At 40.7% G+C, this 24,988-nt stretch overlaps 1 protein-coding gene across 7 annotated transcripts in view; it reads right to left on the reverse strand.

Moving 5' to 3' along the window:
• CACNA1C (calcium voltage-gated channel subunit alpha1 C) overlaps positions 1-24,988 on the reverse strand; it is a 481,717-nt gene that overhangs the window by 97,852 nt on the left and 358,877 nt on the right. For all 7 annotated transcript variants that reach the window (XM_057428119.1, XM_057428116.1, XM_057428113.1 and 4 more), the window contains 6 exons: positions 19,679-19,769; positions 10,405-10,431; positions 8,123-8,283; positions 7,103-7,328; positions 975-1,182; positions 42-162 (listed from right to left, as the gene is read on the reverse strand). In XM_057428119.1, coding sequence (XP_057284102.1) covers positions 42-162; positions 975-1,182; positions 7,103-7,328; positions 8,123-8,283; positions 10,405-10,431; positions 19,679-19,769 — 834 coding nt within the window. The remainder of the gene's footprint in view (positions 1-41; positions 163-974; positions 1,183-7,102; positions 7,329-8,122; positions 8,284-10,404; positions 10,432-19,678; positions 19,770-24,988) is intronic.

Consider the following 24,988-nt stretch of genomic DNA (forward strand, 5'->3'; position numbering starts at 1 on the left):
ATTCAGCCCCACTTGGAGAAGAGAGTAGCATCAAAGGATACAGTTTCCACAGATGAAGAGGATGATGAAGTAAATACAGACCAACATTCCTGGAAAAGAGGGGCCGCCATAAGCCATGATCCCATCATACATCACCGAATTCCAGTCCTCCCCAGTCAGGATCTAAATGACACATTCCCACCAATAAGGGATACAGTGTTAGACCACACAGAGAATTTGAAAACCCCATTAACACAAAGATATCTACTATCCTAGAGAACAAGCCCTCCCCCAGGATGGTTGGAGACTGTCTGCGTCCATCTGGAAATATAAAACATCTCCCAGAACAAGTAGAATGCAAAGAGCACTTGTGCTCAAAGTGTAAAACCCCCCCGTCCATCCCCTTGAAGATGATGGTTGAAGACCAACAGTTCTCCCAGACAACTCTGCTCAAGCCCCCTCATCTCTCCCATGCATTTCCCTCCCATGTGTTGGTTGTTTCAGACAGGCTGCACAATCTACCACACTGAAGACAGCCCTGAGCACAGCCTTCCCTGCCACTCCCCTTAACCTTGCACGTCAAATGATCCTGGTGCTTTTGGCCGATCACTCACAAAACTGCAGTTGGCTTAAACACCATTTGATTACTTTTCTGCTGCTGTGATTTGTTCCCCAAGACCGTGGAAAGGGGGAGAAAAGCTGCAGGGTTGGGCTTTTGGCATGCAGATCCTGCTCTGGGACAAGGCAATGGCTCTTCTCTTGTCCTATCCTGCCAAGACCTGTTGGCCTTGCTACACACAGGGGCTTTAGCTTTGATTTTCCACTTTGGGAGGGAATACCCCTGTGCTGGCAGCATGGCATGTCACCTGAAGCTGTTAGCTTGATGTCCAGTCTTGGGGACTGTCAGGCTGCAGGGGAAGGGTGAAGGATCTGTTATCTATCTTGCCCCACATAAACACGATGTGTTGGCTCCGTTGGACCATTCTTGCCCTTACCTGAAACACAGTGAGGAGGGACTGGGGGAAGTTGTCAAAAGTACTCCTCCTGGTCTGCATCTCATCAAAGTTAAACTTGCCCCCAAAGAGCTGCATCCCCAGGAGTGAGAAGATGATAATGAAGAGGAAGAGAAGCAGCAACAGGGAGGCAATAGAACGGACTGAATTCAGGAGTGAAGCCACAAGGTTACTTAGGGAGTTCCAGTATCTGGGAGAGAAAATAGAGGCAGTTAAAATTCCTTTAATCCAAGACAGGTGCTCATGGACTGCACAGGATTTTGGTTCAGGCTGCCTTCGGCATATAAGCAGGCACTTCCAAATATCCTGTTAAGCAGTGAATCATTGATGTGCTTCCCTAAGATAATGAGACCTACTGCAGCTAATGAGTAATTTTACTATCACACGTGTACATACACAATTGCCCCCACTCCATACGTACACCCAGAAGATTACTGCAGCACTCTCCATCTAAGACTCTGCAAATCTTATATCAATATATGGTGATTAGTTCTTGCTGCTTCAGTGAGTTACATTCTAACCAACCTCATTACAACACTCACAGATGTTTGGCAGACAGCGTACCTCACTCCAGAGAATGGCCTGTAATAACTAACAAGAGCAGATGGGGAAACAGTTTGGATGCAAATACAAACTTGTCCAAAATCTGGTGTGTGTGCTTGGGCTCACTCACAAATAGAGGTTGCTAAGCTTTCTGGTACTGAGAGAAATGAGAAAGGTATTAAATGTCCTTTCATATAGGCCCTAAAATAGACTCCAGGTCTCTATACATGAAGTCCAGAGTTTCCTTTGCTCTTGGAAGAGCATACATACTATTGCTGGTGTTTTTGGGCATCAAACCATCTATACTTCATTCAAGAGAAAGGGTGGCTAAGACTTGTTCTTCCAGTGTATTCAAGATTGTGCCCAGATAGAGTGATATACGATGCAGAGAAAAGATCTTGCCCTTGTCTTCCCACATCAGAGTTCAAAGAGATGACAGCAGCATGCTCTGCTGCATGCCAGTTTGCTTGCATTCTCTGCCAGCCTGCAGAGTAGCCATGTGTTGCAAAAAAGGCTTTAGACAAAACTGCTGTAGAATTCACATCACCCATGAAGCAGCTTCCACTTTGCTATAGCATCTGCTCAATCAGTCCTAATCTACTGCTTAGCTGGTCACAGCCACTTCTCTTTTATACAGTTTTCAGTCTGACAGATCTTTCTGACTGGGCTGAAGGTTAGATGTCAGCTTCTGGTCACCTCATTTTGAATGCACATTACTAGCAAGCTCCAACAGCTTTCACAGGTCAGCAAGGCAGTAATGTCTGCCTGTGATCAATAAGTCTTCTTTCTAGCACCGTGTCTTGTGGCTTACCACCATGCTTTGAGATCCCACCATGGCCAACGTCCTCCACTCCCTTCTCCCGAAGCCCATAACACTGAACCTTTCTTTCCTCATAAGACTGAATTTCTAGCCATATTTTCCTTGGAGCAGAAGTTCCACTTGAGAAGGATGGCAGACCCATCTAGTGCTCTCACTCCTCTGAGGAAGCTGATCCTTCAACATATAATTTTTCTCCGAAGGTAGTGCAGTCATTACAGAGAGTTCTTAAAATCCCAATGAAATTTATATTTTTCAAATGTGAATTTCGTATTTTTTAAATTATGGGATTTTTTTTTAAATATTTTTTAAAGTGCAAAAAAGAAGAATTTTCTTGTCCCGTGGAAGACAGGGATGCTTGAGCAGCCCAGTCATGTCATGAAGGTTAGCAATCTGATCTGCAGAGGGACACCACCATGTCCTCTGAAGATCAGCAACTGGTCCATCTCCAAGGGCTGAGCTTCAAAGAGAACTGTGTTTTCCCTCCAGACCAGCTTCAGCACTTCAGAGAAAATCAGAATGCTTTAAAGTTTAACTGAAATTAACGAGATGAGCAATGAAAAACTACAGAGCAAAGGTAAGGGCATAGAAACTGTGGGCTCAGTGCCAACAAATATCTGCCCTGAATGTGCAATGTAACAGCTCTCTGTGTTTATGCTTACATTCACATACTTTCACACTTTGGGAAGAAGGGAAAGCAGCACAGGAAAAGGGAATTAATTTCTGATGAAAGTCAACTGATTTCAGCATCCTTAAATCAGAAATTCATGGGTGTCAGAATATCTTTCCAAGTCCTCCAAAGCCAGCCAGGACACACATTTTCTAGGTCTTTCTAGCAGTGCCCTTAAGAGGCATACAGTAAAGCTGTTACACATCTGAATCGTCTCAGTGACTCACTTTAAACTTAAATGCCTTGCTATCTCAGAGCCCAATTGCAAGACTTCTATCAGCTCTGCATTTCTTACAAATGGCTCAGTACCTGAGTTCAGATTCTTATGTAACTATCAGACTCAAAGGAATTAACTGAGATGACCCGGTGATAAGATTAGTGTTGTTTTATCTGTGTACTGAGTGCTAGTGAGAAATATAGCACCATTAGAAAAGCAAACAAACCAATCAGGAGAAAAAAAGAGAAAAAGGAAAAGGAGAAGATAAGGAAGTCTTGACTTAGACTAGGATGTGAAAATAGCAATTGCCTTATCTTACTGTCCTACAAGCCTGACCTAAGGTTACCATCTGTCACATTAGGTGGTTGCAAAACTAACATGAACACCCCCTCAAGTAAAACACAAGGCTTTTAAGTCAGGAGTGGTTGAAGCCCAGACAAAGAAACAGTCTCTCACTACTTTGCCCTCTTTGGTTAGTACACGACAAGGAAAAAACCAGTTACAATAAATCTCATGGCACTGATGGATAGAATCAGAAGTTTTGAACCAGGTAGCATATAATGGGAAGTACAAAGGAAAGTGTTGTTGCTGCCTCAGACTTATAGGGAAATGAATGTGCCTTTTAACATCTCCCACTTGCAGATCTCAGACCACTGAGGATGCCAGTGAATGAGGCACTGCAAAACCCCAGCGAGTAGGATGTGATTATGAACCCTGTTTAGAAATGGAGGAATGAGGCAGAGAAGTTAAATGGGCTGTTCAACATCTCACACAGAAATCAATTGCAGAACTGGATTAGAAGTTAATGTTCTTTTATTCTCTTCCCTCTCCTCTCCATTGCTTTCCGCTATGTCTTTATGATACTGGCAATCACAGATGCAGAGCTTAAAACAGTAGCAACAGCTGGCAGTCTCATTGTAGGAAACCTGCCCACACTGCTCATCCAATATAAAACCACTTTGAAAGCAGGTACAAAAAAAGGTGCCTTGTCTCTCCTCCCTACATTTAACAGTGACATACCTGTCTGTCACAGTGGCAGAATTAGGTATAAAACACCTAATTTTAAGTATGTTGATTAAGATTTAATTATGCTGTTGCAAATAAATTGATTTATTTTTTAAGTATAAAGGACTAAATATAGGGACTTACAAAGCATTAAAGGACTATTATAAAGAGACAATAACTTATCTTCTCATAGCAATGGGAGATGCTCTGCACAGCCCTGTAAAAATTAGTCAGAATAAAACAAACAGATGATTCTGTTTGCTTGTCTAATGTACAAGACTAAATGATTCTGAAGAGTATTTATAATTTTGGAAGAAACGTTTGCTTTTGACATTCTAAATGTGACATTCTAAAATGACGCATTGTTCCTCTGATAATGTCTTTATTTCTATTATGTTAGGAAGTCGTATTTGTGTTTTTCCTAGAAGTGTATCATCTTGACACACCCAGAATTTGCTTGTGCTTGGTGTTTACCATGGAAAATCCATAAAAAGATAGAAAGATTAAGCTAAGTACTGATATACTCTCACCAGAGCAATCTTCCTGCTTTGTGCCTTTTTACTGGCCGATTGTCACTATTTCCATCTACACTGTACATCCCCATGTCACTGCTTATGCATATGTATTTGACATAAACTGTTATGCTATTATCCCTCTTACCCTTCCCAGCTTTCTAGGATTGTATCTTTCTATGTTATGACTGCACTTGGGTGGTGTATTCCACCAGTGTTTGTAATGTCAATAAATCCTCATTGTATTTATTAGAGCTGAGTGAATAAGGGAAAAATTTGTATTTTACTGGAGAATATCAGAGGTAAAAGTTTTGCTTATAGCCAGAATATTCACTCCTGCAACAAGACGTGAGTAGGCCTAAAATACTGCTTTGGAGGCTTGTGCTAGGGCTTTCCACATGAGGGTGAACTGCACCCACAGAGGGGAAAACTCATGAAGAAAATCATGAATAATTAAAAAACACAGATAAATGTGAGACTACTGCAACCTACTTGCCCATATTTTAGGAACAGGAAAGAAGGCAAAAAATGATTAATACATTATTCAGTATAAGTTATTCCTCAGCTCTGTGCTTTATGCGTAGACCCATGCACAAACTGCAGGAGATGTATTCCAGGTAACATTTGCTTCCATGTAAAATTGCATTTTAGTTCTGCTGCAGAATGAGTATCACTAGTCCTACTGCTAGCTGGTTCCAGAATTACATCTCTGCCAGAAGTTTTAAGAATATTTAAGTACTCCAATAGCTCAAGCTTCCTGAAGTATTAATGATATTCTCTCAGAGTTTGCCTTTCTATTATAGAATTCTCTTCACTAGACTATATATTTGTGTGGGAGGGGAGAAATGCCTTGAAAAAACAGTGACCTCTTCAGGATGCTATGTTGAAGCTTAAGCTTTTATACCTATTGGTAAGTTGCCCTGGGTGTATCTGATTACCCAATGCCTGAAACAGCTACTGCTTTCCTCAGAAACCAAGCCTGGGACTCAGTGATGATAGCTCTCAGACCCAAAGATCCAGGAAAAACAGTCACCAGACCAGAGATCCCCAGTATTTTTCAAAGGGCAAAGATGCCTTTCTTGCTGGAAACTCTTGTTAGCAGGAATGTTTTTCCCTCTTCTATGATCACAAATCTAAACACACCACCTTTTATTTATCTTTTTTTTTTAATAGCTATAGGCTTGATTTGGCCTCTCTATCTGAGGCTGTAAACTGATTTTCTGTCTCTGCCATCTGACCCTGAAAACCATCCACCCTGCCAGAGAATTGAGGGTCAGAAGCTTTAAGGGTAAATCATGTACAATGCACAGGTCCAAGTCTGTGATTTTTTTTGCCTTTCAGCTCTGCCATCTTGACTGTCTTCCAGTTCTGGTCTTGTTTTTCTCATGAGCTGTGTTTTTTATCTCAAATTTGTCAGAAATTTCCTTTGGGGGAGTTCATAGCAATTCTAGGGACATTTTCATAGCTGAGCTTGCATAAAACACACTCTTTCACCACCCCAGTCAAGCTTTTTATAAGGTGCTGACTGGTGCCACATGGGAAAAGGCAGACACTGTGCAGCTTTGGGTGAGCACTTGAATAGATCTCCCATCTGGGTAAGTTGGGAGCTGAACTGTCCCACAACTTCCCCTTAAGCTGAAAGATGCCTGCCAAACAAGCTGGTGTTTTGGAGATGCCTTACTACAGGAAGCAGCAAATGTTTAACAGACACCACTCTGCCTTTATCCAGACAGAGGAGAAAAAATGAGAAGGAAAAAGAGGGGAGACTGGAACCTAGAAAAGACTGGTTTCTTCATAAAGCTTCTGCTTCATGCTGGACTTTTCTGAAGGAGAAGGGCTGGCGACATCCTTTGCTTATAGCTGCTGGTGTTGACACTTTCTCCCATTCAGGCCACTGTTGAGTCTACTGGAGTTGGCATGGCTCCTCAGTCAAATGCTATTTTGCCTCAAAGCAGCCTTTCAGGCTCCTTTCTGTCACCATAATGAAAAAGAAAAGGTCACAAGGCTATCTGCTATTTTATTTTCACTTTGTCTTTTGCAGGGAACCATAAGACCCCAAGCTCAGCTCGCATTACCGTGACAGGTTTCAGTTTAACAATCTGCATGGTATCAAGTGCCTCCAGCCCTCTACACCAGACTCCTCACCAATCTGTACCACTCTCATCAGAGATACCCACTTTGTACAGCCCTCCACAGACTTCAGAAGATGAGGACTATCAACCTAACATTTTCACTACCCAATTAATGCTAGAAAAAGTGGAAAACAGGGATGTGAGTGACTTGTACCTATGTATGCTGTGCATTGAGAAGTAACCCTCTTTCACCTCCAAAGAAACACACTAGTACCTTGTGATTTTAAATATTCTTAGGAGTCGAACACATCTCAACACCGAAATGCCCAGTGGTGACATGATCTTCGTCTCAACCAGAATCGTTTCCAGGATTCCTCCACACACAATGAAACAGTCAAAGCGATTGAAAAGGGACACAAAATAGGCCTGGAGACCAAGGCTGTACATCTTCAGCAGCATCTCTGCCGTGAAAAGAGCCAGCAGCACCTTGTTGGCAGTGTCTCATGAAAAACAGAAACAGATTAAGAAAACTTAGTCAAAAGATTATCATAGCTAACCATTGGCTTTTGCCTACAAGAAATGCCTTCTGAGATCAGTCTGAAAGATTAACTTCATGTAAGCTTGGGTCAAAGAATGGACTTCAAAAGCATGGGCGTCTCATTCACAGAAATGTTTTACAAAGATGTGTGCAGCAATTCTTATGTATTGCACATACAGGTGTGATGTATTACACAACCACGCAACCTCCAAGGCAGGGACATGCCTTCCTGTGCACAACCTCCCATCACAGTTGTCATCTGCAGATGAGAGTGGGAACAGAAGAGCTGCTGTGCTACCTACTGTTGCTTAATTAAGCCTTTCAGCTGCTCTCACCTCCAGTGAGGATTCAACTGTTCTGCAGACAGAAGAACTTTACAAATTGCTCTTCCTCACCTCCTTTGTAACTAGAATTTATCATAAATGCCATTTCAGGAAAACCCTGGACAACCTGTGGCTCCCAGTAGCTATCCATAAATTGGAAATCCAGTTGCTGTGAATATATATTTAGCATAAGCTCTGGATTTCACCTATACCCAGTGGAACACTGCTTTTGGTGGAAATGAGTAACTAACATTTTCCCTGAAACTTATGCCATTGTGGCACATATTTTGTTGTATTATTTAAGATCGTTCACAGACACTATTAGGAGCTGTGTATGCTCCTTCTACCATTGTGAGGTCTAATGCATCAGCTCCACCTTCAGCCCCTTTTTTGACACTGAGCATGATGAACAGAACCATAATCCTCTCCTCACCTTGGACCTCCGTGAGCCAGTCTGGCTGGTTGTAGTGTTCAGAGGCAATGGTAAGGGTGTTGAGAAACACAAGGAATATCACCAACCAGTAGAAAACATTGGACTTGACAGCAGCACGGCACTTTCTTCTGCAGAATCTATTCCACCGGCGCCAGTAGCGACTTGAAAAATTGGAAAAGGAAAAGTTCTTTTCAGATAGGGATCCTTAGGCTATTGCAAATCTTCTCTGTCAAGAGAGACTCTAGTCTTGATTTATTGTTCAAGAAGGGTAGAGAATAACTTTAAAGTTCACTCTGAGAAATGTCCTTTCATTTTCATCTGAGTCAACAGCTATGATCATCCTTCCTTTAGCCATAGAAATAAAACTAGCCCTAAGACAATTCGCAACATTTAGAGATGAATAAATTTCTTCAAGCAATACCTTAATCTGATTAAGATATCCATTACAGCTACCCCAAGAGGTTTTTTAGCCCAGTTCCAATAAAAATATTTATTATTCTTGTATTTAATGATTGTGGCCTGCAAAGGGACCTTGGCCAGGCTCAGGATAGTCAATGAAAAGCTATCCCACTATGTACTACAGACCTTTGGATTAAGTCCTTGGAGAAGTGAGGTCAAATAAAAACCATGGAATGTTTCCGACATTCAGCAATGTTCAGGAGTAAGCCCAATACAGGGGCTAACTCTGAACAGAAACAAAAAAACCACATCAAACAGACAAAAAGCAACTTAGGGGACCTCAGCATCTCACCTTCATGCCTGTAACTAAGGGTACCATTTGCTAATCAACAGACCTTTTAAAGTTTGCCTTCCATGAACACATCCCCTTATGTCACTGATTTCTGAGGGTAATTACTAACTACAGAAGATATTTAAAGCTAATTACACACCTCCCACTCTTCAGAATTTAACTTGCATAGCAACCAGTTTCCAGGCAACACTTGCACTGTATAATAAATCTAATAGTTTTATATAGATATTATATACATATGTGTGCGTGCGTGCATGTGTGTGCCTCTAAAGAGACACATACATTACAGGAAGAAAGGTATTTTCTTGGCTAGGTCTTCTCTTATGCATTATTTCCAGTGATGAACTATGTCCATTCTTGAGGTCAGGGTTCAGCATCTATATGAACTAAAGCCAGGTGATGTGAACATTGCACACTGGCCAAGAATTTTGCAACATTTTAACAGGTAATCAAATCCAGGCTGTTACAGCTATGCAATTTATAAAGGCACCCAGTTAAACTAGCACAAAGATTTAATAAGGGTTGCATGTTCTGCAGTGGATTTGGGACAAGAAATCATCTCAATTTTTAAAATGGGCAAGACACTTAGACATTGATGTTGTCATTAAATCATTATTAATCCCCCACGCTTCTGTGTCTACTTGTGTAAAATTGTGTGTGCACATGAGCACGTGATGATACAAGTGTTTTTTTTTGTGCTTACACTTACATACAAATAAAACCATGGATTGCAGGAATGTGATTATGTATGCAACTCTGCATGGGGATGCATATAGGCAGCATGTACGCGTCAGGTCGTTCTTGAATTTACATTACTGTTCATTATTTCTGTAAGCTGAAGGATACAGTTGCCCACTTTTCCCAGATATTCTGAAAATTAATTTAGGTTTTTATAAAGCTGACTGTTATGGAGGAGTTATGGAGGAAGCTGGGCTTCTACTGAAGAGGCAGAAACGGACTGGGACCCCAACAGCTAAGTTCTATGAGCTCAGTCAGCCTTTCCAATGGAAACCCACAGGAAACCCACCTGGGGATTGCTTCACATTTTCAAAAGCTTTAAATCAACAGAACAATCATCACCAGAAGAACTCCACATGTCCAATGGTGAAACTGAGAATTTCACAATTAAATGCAAATCTCACCAGTTGAAAGATTTACAATCAAGCAAAGCAGAGTAGTGCAAAAAAATGTAGGAAAGAGAACCTTGAGCTGACAGGGCTGATGTTGATGGATGTAGTATAATGATTCAGTTGAACAACTTCTGGTTTTATATGTTATAGCTTGAGATATGTATGTAGCAATCAGATATGAACTGCTGAGTGAAATACTGTCAGTAGTCCCTGTGCCTTATTTCAGTATGAAACTAAGAAAAAAATCTTGATTTTTGGTAGATGACGGACTAAAATCTGACAAGTTTGTCAGTATCTCCTAGAATCAACACTGCGTCCCACAGATGCAGGAGTAAACCACTTCACAAAGCAAGGAACAAAACTGGTGGAAAGGAAGAAAAGCATAAGTCAGTTTTACTTACCTAAACTTTGATTTTGAAATCCGATGCCTGAAAGATAAGAATTGCCATTAAAGCCTCTGAAGCTGTCCCATCTATCAATAGCAACAGAAAAAATAGCAACAGAAAGAAACAAAATTAAGCTCAATTAATTTCTTAACGATTTTTTCCTCTTGAATCCCCTTCAAGTCAGTGTAGGCACTGGGAATGGCTAGAATTCCCTGATATACAAATCTTGGGGGTTTTGGAGATAGTCGTGCCATGATGGGATTCTACCACCTACAGACATGAGTGAACTAGCTTTTCTCTTGGGTAAAACGCTGGCCCAGTGCTAGGGGCACTATCCATCTGTTACCCAACTTATTTTTCAAGCATTATTCTTCTTTCTATTAGTCACTAGGGTTTCTTTTCTTTTTTTCTTATATTAAAATACATTTGACTTTATACAGACAGACTTGCTGCTTTCACACATCACCTGTCCCTTCAGGAAATGTAAGTTCATTATGAAACCATGGGGAAAATAATGCCTGCTGTTCATTTCTTTTTTTCCCAGCAACTGAAAGAAAAACAGTGGATATTTTGAAACTTAGATACTAACATTTTTTTTGTCTCTGTTAAAATCTACATAAATTGGATGAATTCAAAAGGTCCTGAACAATAACAGATTCTGTTGCTGTCAATAAAATTTGGGGAATTAAACATTCATGAAAATTTGGCCATGTTCCCACTGTATATGTGTTTAAATATCTAATTCTATGCACTTGCATGTATTCACTTAAGTAATCTCAGCCTTTTATGCAAACTCCCAAACGAAGTTAGAGATAGACCCCCATTCTCTAACCACTACCTTGTTCTGCTTGACACATGTTCTACAAGGCCTTTGAACTCTTTGGCTATCGACACATGCCCTACAAGGCCTTTGAACTCTTTGTCTGTTTTCTGGTACTTAAATAATGGTGGACAGATAGAAATAAAGGTATGTGGAAGCAACGACATGAGTCAAAGGTGATTTAGGAAGCTGCAAAATCTACAACCAGGAACAGAAGAAATGAGAATCTGGGGAGTGACTACGAACAAGAAATTTCTGCTGGGTTGAAGCATTTCTTAAGGTTCCCTCTACGATAGGAAAGTGATTCATTGTTGACAACAGTTGGCAAAGGTCTTACTGTACTGGCTTAAAAATGGATTCACTGTGTTAATAGACACTGGACAAAAGTAATTCTAAAAGCATGTAACAATACTGTAGTGGTCTTAAAAATGGTCATGTCCCTTTCTGAGGACATCAGTCACAGACAAGTAATCAGCATCAGGTCAGTTTCCTTATGTGGAAGAGATTGCAGCGATAAGAACATTTCAATAGCAGATGGTCCAAGACAAAAAAGAATAAAAAAAGCCTTTGCACTGAATACATCATTCCTGCTGTGTCACAGGCAGCTTGTTTAGGACACGGTGTGGTTACAGACACACACAAGAACTCTTGATAAAAAGAAATAATACACTGGCTGAATAGAATGCTAAATTATGCTGCAGCAAGAAAGTGCACTTTAACAAGCATGATGGGTGAAGCACCTACAAAGCACATCCTTAATGTTAAAGCTATTCCAACTTCTGACAGAGAATTCTTGCTTCATATGCACTACCTACAAATTGTAATGGATCAGGTTTACAGACAACAGAAGAGAAGGTTCAAAGATGGGGAAAGAAATAAAAATCACAATGAAGGAGAAAGCTGAGCACTGAAAAGGAGATGGCAAGGACTTTCATAGAAAAAGGCTGAGGGGAGGAGAGGAAAAGAGCGAAAAAGATGTCACAGGGAACCTGCCTGGTGGAAGGTGAAGGACAGGGACTGTGAAGTTCTCTGTTGACCTCCATGGCTAATGGTTTGCTGGTAAGGGAGTTGTGTGGCATTTAAGGAATTTTTTTATTTATTCAAGCAAAAGAGATGTGGCAGGTGTAGTACTCATCACACATGTGATAATTATATCCTTGGAGCATTATGAACAGCAGCCAAGCGCATTCAGCGCTCCCACAGGTTAGCTACAGCCTTCCCGCACCTTGCCTTACTGCTATGGCAGAAGGCTTTATCACATGTGGGTGTGCTATATATATAGAACAGGACAAGGAAGGAGGAAGAGATTTATATTTAGAGGCAGAATCCAAGACTGAAATGGAATTTTGGAAACGCAAACTGTACAATAAGCAATTCTGAAAACATCATGCCTAAATCTGAAACTCGTTTTCAAATGACCCTTGTGATCAAGAATCTTTTGTCTTTCAGAACCAGGATTAATTATATAAAAATCCTTTTATGGCATCATTAGAGTCTGTTGAATAGTCTGGATTTGAGCCCTTGCTATGGCCTTTTTTTGATACTCCAAACTGGAAGCTGCCAGGGGTTCAGGGTGGACAAGATTCTCTACTGAGTCTAAATGTGGATCTCTTGCATCCCTCGTATCCTGGGGGGTTTATGTCATTGGGAGAATGCATGTCCCCATTTGTGTCCAGCTCTGGAAAGTCTTGCGAAATTATTGTTTAAAGTCATGGCATAGGAGCTTATATGAAAACCCATTTCAGATCACTACTGAGTATTTTTATCGTAGGAACCATGTAACTCTGATTACATTTTAGAAAGACAAAGATCAGACCTCTACTGTTTGACCAGCTATCTTTTAAATTCCCTAAAACTCTTGTAACCTTTCATAGTTATGCAGCACATACAGATACAACAGGGAAATGTAAAGATTTTGTCAACAGAAACTCAGGATAAGCAGCATAAATTGAATTTAGTGAGATTTCCCACATTCTGAGAGATACAGTCTTCATTTCTCTATTCATGGTGGACACCAGAGAAGAGAAACGATGTGCTTGTGAAGAATGTGACACTCCTGTATAATAGGGATTGAGGACTTTGTGTAATTGCGCACACAACAAACAAATTTGGAAAAAATCATGTAGGTAGCCAAGCATGACACAAAGGTCATGTTACAGTTGTTTTCTGGGAGTAGCAATTACAAACATGACGATGAAATTATCTGGCATGATGGTCACAACTACTTCTACACTGTATGATCCTGCCTAGAGGCGACTGTCTTCATGAGGATTTACAAAAGCCCTTGAATACGAATAAAAGCTCTCAGAAAAGCAGTAACACAAAAATTTACTTACTATGCCTCTAGGTTATATGCAACTTTGGGGAACATCCAAAGAGCTGCACTATGCATATCCTACAGATTTTAGAACGGTGAGAACATACCCCTGGTGTAATATTGATATTGCTTTGGTGCAATATGGTGCATTCATGCAGTTACTAGCCGTGCAGCGCAAGTTTTTTCCTTCTCTCTGTTCCTGATGATGACATTTTATTGTTTCTGGTCAGGATGCCGGCATCCCTGAAGATGCCCACCACAGGGTCTTTTTTCCACATATTATTGGGATAAAAGCATATAGTATCATGACATTCTCAGGAACGTATGCTACATACCTGATAATCTCTCAGGCTAATAAAGACTTAGGGCTAAGTTCTATCCTCAGCTGTGCCTCTGTGATTCACACTGAAGCAATAGGCCTCCACTCTCCTTCTTGCTATCCTCTATACAGCACAATTAACACTGGGGAGTTGTACAGGGATGCAATGACTATTTCCCATTTCATTTAATTAATTAAAATATTTCAGCAAAACAGAACAGATAACTGACTGGCCCTGGAGAATTTGCATTCTGATGTGGACTGAGATCCTCCTGCTGACGTAACCACTGAATTTCAGCAGAGTCCACACAGTGATGCCCCTTCTTTCTTTCTGTTTTTCATTCTTGCTTTTCTTGCAGAAGCACTGGGGAGCATGCCAACCTGATTGGAGTGATGCTGGTTTTATGAGAGAGGTGTATGTTGGCCAGAAGCAGTGAGAATCTAGAGGATAACTTTAAGAAAACTGAATCTGTCTAGCTTAAAATTGAGCTGGTTTGCTGCTCAACAGGCTTTATTACAGTCTAGGAAAATAGGACAGCACTTCAGCACTTTGTGAATAATCTTGCTCTCCCTGTGACAAGTCACAGGCAAGGCCTGTCACAGAATCCATAGTAGGAAGATAATTCGTAGTCCACAAGGGCATGCTATTGTCCTTTAGACACGTATCTAGAGCTGACTGTGAATATAAAAAGCACCTTGCTCATAATAAATCGGAGAGCAGTAGCTGAGGCTGATACATAAGGTTCAATCTTACGTATTTTCTTGCTGAAGTCAGCAGTGGTTTCAGAGTTTTTGGCAGACTTTTACCACTGTTCTTGATGTGATGGGGACTTTGGTCCCCACAGAAGGAGGTTATCATCTCGCTAGGTGAAAACCAGCAGCAACTATAGTGAACCTACAAGCAAACTAAACAGACTCTTTCGCCTTTACCACTGGCTCCTACGCTGATTATTACAAGAACTGCATAAGAATTATTCTCCAAGCCAGAAAAGCACCAAGGGAAAATCACTGATGGTGCAGCTGCCAGTGAAAGCTTCCATTGTTCATAATATTTTCAGGACACACTGTTTTCAGTTGGAAAGCCAGGGTAGGTTATTCACTTTGTTTTATCCTGTTTTATTGTTTTAACCCTCTTTGGTGGAAAAGCTATTGAACTGTACTCCGTATGTATGGAAATCCTGGCCAAGGTAAAAACGCCAAGTGGCTTATTGTTTCAATGAAAGCAGCTAATTTTCTCTTTCCCTTTGAGCTCAAGTGTTTCACTTTTCTGTTGAGGCTCTATGGAACATTAGTTTCCACAAAGGTCTTTTTTTTAGCTAATACATATGTATAAAAGCAAGCTCTATTATGGCACCCCAGATCTGTATGACTGTATTAGAAAATTAACATTCTGGTTATATTGGAAGATTATATATGCTGACATCCCTCACAGAACATATTACTACTGATTATGAGCAATAGCCTGTCCTTGGGAATCTAAGTCCTGCACAGCAGTAACCATACAGGCTCAGGGAAATCGCTCACTACTGATAAATCCTGAGTATAAGGATATCCTGTAAATAGAAACCCACTGCTCCTAGTTCTGGGTTTATCCCACAGATGTGTGCTGCAGAGGAAACATGTTTCTTTGTACCCAAAGGCAACAGGTTATTCACATCACAAGTAAGATCAGTTCCACTTCCAAATGTTGTCCTTGAGGTTAAAAGCTGTTGTGTTTCTACTGCAGGGCAGATGTCAGTGTAGCACAAGGCAACACCATGACAGGGTTGATATACTGTGGAAGTTGTGGGATGCTTTTCAACGTCCTGTGGAACCCTAGAAAACCTTTTTCAAATTCAGATGCCTGGTAAAGCTAACATCCATCTTTGGAAAGGAACTACTCTCAGCCAGAGCTCTCCTGATGGCAGCAGAATTACACCAGGAATGATTATGAATGAGTTAGAATCATAGAGTAGTTAGGGTTGGAAAGGACTTTAAGATCATCTAGTTCCAATCCCCCTGCCATGTGCAGGGATGCCTCACCTAGATCATGTCACCCAAGGCTTTGTCCAACCTGGCCTTGAACTTGTTTTGGTTTGTTTTGTTTTAGTTCTAAGAAACTGGATTTACACAATAAACAAGGAGAGATTAGATGTTAGATCCCTCCTGAAACTCCTGCTGGTTTGAAGACTGGCATTGCTCCAGACAGCACAGCTGATGAAGGCAGTCTCTATAGTATGGATACTATAGAAATAAAAGCTTCTTTGAGACAATTCATCAGTAGGAGATAGCTTGTGTTTGAAAGGTACTCTCCTGATCTCACATAGCATATGTCTCTGTGGAGCTGAGAAAGGCTGTCAGGGAAGATCTCCTTTTCCAAAAGGCACGCTTGAGCCTGGCTTCTCATGCAGATCTTTCTGTCATTCACAGATCCAGCCTTTCAAAGCTCTACAGCTTTTTATAAGAACAAAAAGAACAGCCAGTAATTCTGAATTATCTTCAGTGAAAATGGTTTTTCCTTCAGTCTCCTGGGTAATTTTTTCCTTTGATAGTGAGTTCAATTTGGTGGCAAGCTCAGCCTGTAATTATGGTGGTAGTGCTGGGATGGTTAAATGCCCTAGAAGCCCGATGCCACTATAAAATAAATATATTACCTTTCACTTGAAATCTCCCTGTTGCTTCAGTCATGCCAGGTTGCAGCTTGCCCAGTGCAGTCTCTGCCCTCTGGGAAAAAATGTGTTTATAGCAAGGCAATGGGGATTCATGCCTGCTAGATGATTTTAGCAGGCTGGTAAAAATGAAGTCTCATGTGCAACAGATGAAACTCAACGATCAAGCAAAAACCTCAGAATCCAGAGGGCAGATGACTGCTCAAAAGTCCAGGCCTCATCTTCAACTATAGTAAATCAGGGGCATGACCGTAATTATTAGTGCTTACTCAAAGTCACTAGTACCAGATGAGGAACTTACTTGAAAAGATTAACTGACTTCCCACATGAATTATTTGTATCTCTAACACTGGGCCAAATTCCAATTCTCTTAGTCAGATTCCAATAAAAGAAAAGACTCATTCAAATAAATTCTTCCTTACATTTTATATGTTCCAGCAGAAATATTGGTCTATGGGGGGTTTAAATGAGGGCTCAGTGAGAAGATAACTTAATAGTTCTTGAAACCAGGAAAGTTGGTTTCTCTCTCTGCCTGTGTGATGCAGTAACAAAACAAACCAGAAAGAACTTCAAGCCTCAGAATCAAAGGCAAATCTGAATTTACCCATAACTAAGGGATTTGCAGCTACACAAGTTTGAAACAAGCACTTTACAAAAGTTGAAAGCCTTGGCAAAATTTGTATCTCACTCAGAATTTCAAATACAATGATGTAGCCATTCATTTTCCTGGATGAAAGAGCCTATCCATCTCTTAGAGATGAAAAGCAATCTGACTGAGGCCTTGAGGATTTTAACTGTCCTCGGGTAAAGGGTGAAAAACCCCTTCTCAATAACAAACCTCAATTCCCCTACTATACATCACCCATTTTCAAATTAAGTTGAAAGGTGCATGGAAACTCTTTATCTCCCCGAATCTTACATGTCCTGCTCTGGTGAAACTTGGGGCCCTGTTTTAACATTTCCAAAATGGGAAAAAGTAACGAAGCTCTATTTTCTTGTAAATCTCCTATATCTTCTTCCATGAAATATGTTGGATGTAGCTATTCCTTCTCCTAATGCCAGGAGCATAGTGATCACGATGCCAGACCACAGTACTGCTATTTTCCTGCGGGCATGTTGGGCTATTTTAAGTAAACTCCATTCTAAGTCATGATTATGCTTAGAGCTGGGTTTAACTTCAGCTCTCCTGGCCACATTCCAGCCAAGATAATTATGTTCTGCTTGCCAAAATTCCCCATGCAGCTTCAGTGCAAAACAAGCTATCCTTCATACATGTCCTTATACACTTGTATCCTTTGTTTTTAAACACCTGTCCCATTTTACCCTGAAAGTGGCTGAACTCTAATGATGTGAAAACAAACCCTGCATTTACAGTTCATAAAGTGCTTTAGGATCCTTTGGGGCTAAGGACATTAAATGAATGCAAGCTGTAATATTAAAAATATATGAAATTTACAGTAACATTTGCCATTGTTTTTGGGACTGTGTAGCAGCAGGGGACCCATTGTGTTGGGAACCGTAACTGCAGAATAAAGATGGTTCTCCAAATTGGATCCAGCTGGAAGAAGTAGTCACATATCCAGCTGCTGCTTCCTGTAATGTGATGAGCACAAGCAACTTGGTGGGGTGCTAAAAGGAAGGGCTACAAATGCCTGAGCACCATGAATAGGCTTAGCCTGATTCCTTCAGAAAAGAGGCCATAATCCAAACTAAACAATTTAGCAGGTAGGCATCAGCAGGCAGGTGAAGGAAAGCTATCACAATTTCTCCTGGGGTTTGTAAATCACTGGCTGACACTAACAGGAAAGCAGATTGAATTTACAACATATTCCACATATCATATCTTGTAATACAGATAAGATCTCCTCCTCTTCAGTTTGTAGAGGAGAAGGCCAAGAGTATGTGTGGGAGGTGCAATCAAGGTTTAGGAAGTCATGAAAGTGATAGATAAGTTGAATGTGGAACTGTTGATCACCAAATCTCACAATATTAGGAGAGGACATTGACTAAAAGTAGTAGTAAATCAGCTTAAAACACAGACGAGAAAGTACTTGTCTACGCAGCAGGTAGTGAACTTCTGGAACTTGTTGTCACAGGAGATTGTGAGGGCAAAGGCCTTAAAGGGTTCAGATAAATCCATGGATTACAGGTCGATAAATAGCCACTAAAGGCAAAAAGCAGAAGTGTACCCTCTAACATCTCTAATGTAGTAAGCATAAATCTGGGAGCAGTCAAAGGGGACTGGAAAGCATGAAATGGCAAGGCTTGTGCATTTGCCCTCCTGCCACTCTCAGGACCTGAACACTTGGTCAGCTGGACCACAGGTCTGACAAAATTACTTATGTACCTATGATGAGCATTTGACAAACACTGAAGGGCTCAAGGTATCCCTAAGGACAGTACAGAACCTCAAAATACACCATCATGGCGCAAGCTATAGCACGGATAGGCTTAGCCCATATTTAAGGAAATTTTGAGGGATTAACATATTCTCCCCAGCATAAAGTGCATTCTTATACAAGTCATGCAAAAAGGAAGAAATTACTCCTCTTGCCTATTCTTGCTCTCTGTGATGCTAAAATGTATACCCTAACATATGTCATTGCAAAAGTATTATCTTACACATTCTTAGGCGTCTCCAGTAACTACAATGGTACAATTTCAAGGAGGCATTACTCCCTCCTATCTGATGTGTTTCCTTGTCACTACAGTATTGCGTTCAGCATTTGAAGGGTGTCATTCACGCTGCAGGATGGGAGGTATCAGCCATGTATTTCTATCACAAGACACCGTAAAGTGTACAAGAATCATTAAAGAAATGTAAATAGACCAGTCATTTCCACTCTTTGGTCTATATATTCTGGGTTTAATGATCTGTCACCAAAAAGGAGATTTAAAAAAGAATAAAGTTATTCTTTTAGCTACTATGAAAATCCAGAGCTGCTTATCCTGGGCATTCTGTGCTTTATTTACATCGATGTAAACCCGGAGTCTCTCCATTAATGTCCAGAGGAAGTCTACATTGCAATTAAGATAAGAACTAGGATCAACAGATATTCGGCACCGTCTCCTTTCACCCACTTGAGATTTTTTTTTCCCCTTAAAAAGGCTGACATTTGCCCTGGCTTTAACCCACTAAGCTCAATCCAATCCCTACACACATATATCTGTGTAGATGTACTCACGCTAGCCTAGCACCGCAGTTTTCGCCTTCAATATCTGCTCCAGGGACGTTGTCTGTGTTCACTGACTCGGTCTCACTGGTGGGCATGCTCACTGTAAGAGTCAAAAGGAAGAAAAAGAGAGGGTTGATCATTAGAACCTGGCATATCTATTAATGAGTCATATGAGGGAAGGAACAAGCTTAATAAAAAGACTTAATAAAGCTTAATAAAAAGCTGCCGCTCCTGAGGATTAAGCAGTTTGCTAAGCAAGTCTAGTGCCTCCATGTACAGGCCAGGTTGGGTAGGTAGACTTCAGAAATATACACAGGTCATCCAAATGCTAAAGAAAAGAGATGAAGCAGCTGCCCTTTTACTTTCAGAGTCAGTTCCTGGAACTTTTATGAATGAGAACCATTGAAAACTAGAGAACTTGGCAAAGACAAGAAGCTTTTATTTGATTCAATGGAACACTTAAAAAAGAATTCCCCTTTACTTGCACCAGCCCAGCCACCTCTTTTGTGCAATGATTAGAATACAAATAAAATGTACCAGATTGACATGTGTTCAGACAAGTGTTTTCTGTTAGCCTGATAGCAAGTACCACATAAAGAATACCAGTGGTTCATACGTCATATACCAACCATTAATGTGTTTCAACATTGCACTTACAAACTGGACCTACAAGGCTAAGAGGGGAATTCAGACTCTTTGATCCATTCAAAGGAGCTAATGAATACGGATGATGATAGAGATTTTATATTGACACTCACCAACTAATATCTGGACACAGTTTCTTAGGGTTTTACAGAAGTGAAACAACCTTAGGCATCAACTTATCTCATTTGGATTCAACGACCTGTCATGTTTTCTATCTGTTATCAAGCCTCACTATTTTAATTGCTCTACAGTTCACACACACACACAAAAATCACCATTTCTAGTCCACCAGCTGCTCTTGGCTCCTGTATGAGCTAATAAGTCCTAAATATATAATCATCAACAGAAGTTAGGACAATGGAGAGGATCCAATATGTGTCCTCTTTGTTCCTCCCTCCTTTTCAAATACACAAACCAAATGAAAAAATGATACTTAAAACTGAATGATGGAGGAGTTAAACAGATTTTTTAGATGCCTGGTAAAACTTCAGAACATGACCTGTATTAACAGTTGGATATCTAAGAGATGAGACTTGAGAGTATGCACTATTTCGCTGTTGGAAGGCTTCTAATAGCCTGTAAGAATACATTACTCAGAGCTAAGAACATATCTGTTTGTGGGTTCTTGGCGCAAAAGGAAGCAATGTAGAACAAATAGCTTCTGCATCTCAATTGGGCATATGGACTCTTCATTAGCGACTGTAGTGATAGGACAAGGGGTAATGGGTTAAAACTTAAACAGGGGAAGTTCAGATTGGATATAAGGAGGAAATTCTTTCCTGTTAGGGTAGTGAGGCACTGGAATAGGTTGCCCAGGGAGGCTGTGAATGCTCCATCCCTGGCAGTGTTCAAGACCAGGCTGGACGAGGCCTTGGGTGGTATGGTTTAGTGTGAGGTGTCCCTGCCCATGGCAGGGGGGTTGGAACTAGATGATCTTAAGGTCCTTTCCAACCCTAACTATTCTATGATTCTATTCTATGATTCTATATGCTTAATGGATCATGGGGCCACATCTTATTTCAGAGGCTTGAAAGTTATCAGCAGGTTTATCCAAAGAGGTCCTGGATTCCTGTTTTGAAAGCATGATGGTAGAAATGTCACTCAAAGTGAACTATGTTTCCTTCATCCTATCCCAACAATTCACAAGCCTACAGCATATATCTTAGGAAATCTAAAGGTCTTGTGCTGTGTTCTTTGGACCATATGAAATAATGGACTCTAGCACTCTTGGCATAACTATTAAATATCATACTCTAATGGTGCCTGTTCCTTTACAAGGACTATATGTTTTAATAATCTTGTTTATTTGGGAAGGCAAATTAAAGAATCAACTGAATTCATATTTTGATGCACATGAAGCAGTCAAGCTGTAAGAAAAACCAACATTCATAATTCAAATTTGCAGTCCAGACTGAGTCCTTCAGCAAAAAATACCCAAACCCAAAATGCTAATATTTCACAAGTCATCTTTGAAGATGAGGTAAAGCACTTTCAAGACATAATCGAGCTTATTTGCAAATGGAAAACAATTTTGAAGACATTAGCAAGAGATTGATTTGCAGAGCAACTTATTATCTTGAGTGCATGAAGAGGACACTGAACAAGCAATACAGAAAGCAAGGCAGGCACATGCAGAAGTATACAAAGCTATATATGTCGGTTTGTATGATATACAGACACACAAACACAGATATATGCAGTGTGGACACAGAGTGCAGTGGAACATTACCATGAGTTTCTGTGGAGTGACTAAACCAAGCAAACTTTCCTTTCTTCTCATCAGGCAAGCCAGCTGGAGTGCTTCCTTTCACAGACAAGATGGTCAGTGTCAAGTACCAGGAACAAGACATCAACAGAGAACATGCAGCCAGTGACAGGCAAAAGAAAAAAACAAGGAACTCAGCTTACACGACGTCCACTTCTGTCTGGAAACTTCATCATGTGAATTAAAAGTGCAAAATGAAAGCCAAAGGTATACAGAAGTATGAAACATCATAGCAGATCATCAGAGGACAACTATTCCCGGCTTTCTGCTCTTTTTGTATCTGGCTTCTGAGAACATGAAGTCGCTGAATTTGGGTTTACGTGTCAACTCCTTTTTCTAGTGATGTCAATGGCAAAATTCCTCATTTGACTGTTTAACATATTGAAGTTGATGAGACCTAGGCAATTACAATTTGTCCTCAGGTTATTCCCTGAACCTTATGGTCAGAATCTGGACTAGCCTATTTTTGAATGAGGTTCATCTGCTTTCTTCCAAAACTGCTCCAATATGTAGGAATTTTCCAAACTACCAGAGCTGCTAACAGAAAGTTGTTGGGGTAATCACATTTCTCTGTATTTCCCCATCTCTAGAGATTAACAACTTTCACCAAGCACCCAGATGTATGTTGCCTTACTCAAACTAAGATACCCCTAGACTATGCCTCATAATTTCTCTTTGAGTTTAGATTCAGCATTCACCCTCTGATGTCCTCCTGGTGCGTGGCTTTTCACAGCATTAATGTTGATCCTCTGCTGTTATGCACAGAGGTCTTTGGCCCACACAGATCAGAGGTGCATGCACAGAGATGTCCTAGAAGGTACTTTGCGCTTCCCTAATCTTACTGCTGCTGAAAGCCAAATTTAAGCAAGGTGGGAGACGCAGGTGCTGTGGCACATGGGCTGAAGAGACTGCTGTGGTTCTGGCTAGCTTTATGGCACTAGCTCACAGGCATTTATTACATGGCACTGATAGAAAATGTTAAGGACAATAAAAAGTATTAAGATGGTATCAAATATTAGAGGAATGATGTCCAGAACTTAAAGGTCAGGACAGACAGGGGATTAGGACTGTATTCCCTAATGCCTCAGCAGAACAACCACTTACTTTACCTGGCACCTCACATCACCTTCAATATCAGGGTGTGCAGATGCTGTGAGGTTCATTGAGGTCAGTTAACAAATCCTGAAAATAGAAGATGCTGCAGAAGGGTTGTGTATAAATTAGGGCTGAATATGAGAGGAAGTAGACCAAATACTGCCCAGATGGCTTTCTTATCTGACTCAGTTCTCAGAGATGCAGACCTTGTGCCCACACTCTGGCTCCAGCATAGAAACAAGGCAGTCATTTTTGCAGTCCGGATAATTAATTACTGGAACCATGTACCAAGAATGATGATGGTGGTAAATCCACCACAGGAATGTTTTAATCAGGAAGAGATTTTTTTTTTCTAAATGGTGGGCTCTAGTCCAAACCAGAGTTATGTTTAAGACCATGCTTTACAGACTAAGCCATCTCAATGGCCACTTCCTTCCTGTAATTACAGGAGCTGAGACAAAGGCAAGAAAGAGGCAAATGCATATTTCCTCCCACCTCAGTAAAAAGAGACTTAGCAGTGGAAATCCTGGTGCCTTGCGTTGTGTGTCACATGTGTTCAGTGGCTTATGCACTGTTACAGGAGTGTTTCCCTGTCAGCTTCAAAAGGTCCACTGCTTGTAACTCAGAACCACAGGGCTTGGCTCTGTCAGATGTAGAGGAAGCCCACCTCCCTGCTTCCTGGCCTTCAACCAGACCATTAAATCTTCCATCTCCACATACTTTGCATTGAAGGTGCTTCAGAGTCCAAACTGCAGCATGGGCAAGGCAGTGATCAATCCCTGTGAATACTACCCAACTGCCAAATGATGTTGTATACAGGCATATATAGGTGACTTCTTGACAGTAAAGAACAACTCTGTCCCCACACTTGTCCGTCCTAAGTGACATCAGGTTGTTAAAGAGGTAAGAAGGCATTTCTGAATTTTGGATTTAGCACTGCACCCATGATAGACTCTGGTTGATGAAATCTCCAGTTAGTCACAGATTCTCTAGGTAGTGTAGCATAGTATTATTTTAAAGGGAAGAGAAACAACTTTTAAAAGTCATTCAAGTATCTCATAGTTTCAACAGAGTGCAAACCATAAGGACCAGAAGATTATATACTCTTTCTCCAAAAGCTTCTGAAACCTTTACATATTGGCACAGTGTGGCTCATCTCTCAATGTAGACATTTTATCCTGGACTACCTAAACTCAAATTTCACATTTTAGCAGCAGCTAAAGCAACAATAAAAGCTATGTAGCAGCTTCCTTAAAAATAAATCAGAAAAATGCTTCATGTTATGTCAATTCTAGCTCTTAGATCCAACAGACAGAAATAAGGACAAAGAGTCTGCAGTCTGTGACTGGCTAGACAGACAGATGTGCGAGACCCTTTGAGAGCCTTTGTTTCATGTCACTGGCATCAAGCGTTGATACCAGCCCTACTCTTGCACTAACATATGTCCCTTCTCTACTGAAATGCCCCATGGACATGCAATGAATTATTAGATGGCAGGTTGCCAAAAGACAGTCAGCCACTGAAACAGAAAGCTGCCACAAGCAAATACGTTTCTGTGTAGCTTTGAAATAATTTCTTCCTTTACACGCTTGGAGAGCAATATTTGCTCCCAGTCCAGAAATATCATTACCACTGTTGCATCTTGCATTTCTGACACTTCTGTCATCTTGACAGTGGAAAAAAATCTATTCAGATTCATCTCCGTGGATTACATAATGTTGCCATAATTGTTGCTGAATCTCACTTTAATACTGTGACAATTTAAGATTGTCTTCTCTTAAGAGAAGACTGTGCCTGGGCAAAGGGTGCTCAGT

The sequence above is a fragment of the Pezoporus wallicus genome, unplaced genomic scaffold (assembly GCF_028554395.1).
Source record: "Pezoporus wallicus isolate ANWC-B61680 ecotype Strahan unplaced genomic scaffold, APGP_CSIRO_Pwel_v1 contig_2908, whole genome shotgun sequence".
Lineage (NCBI taxonomy): Eukaryota > Metazoa > Chordata > Aves > Psittaciformes > Psittacidae > Pezoporus > Pezoporus wallicus.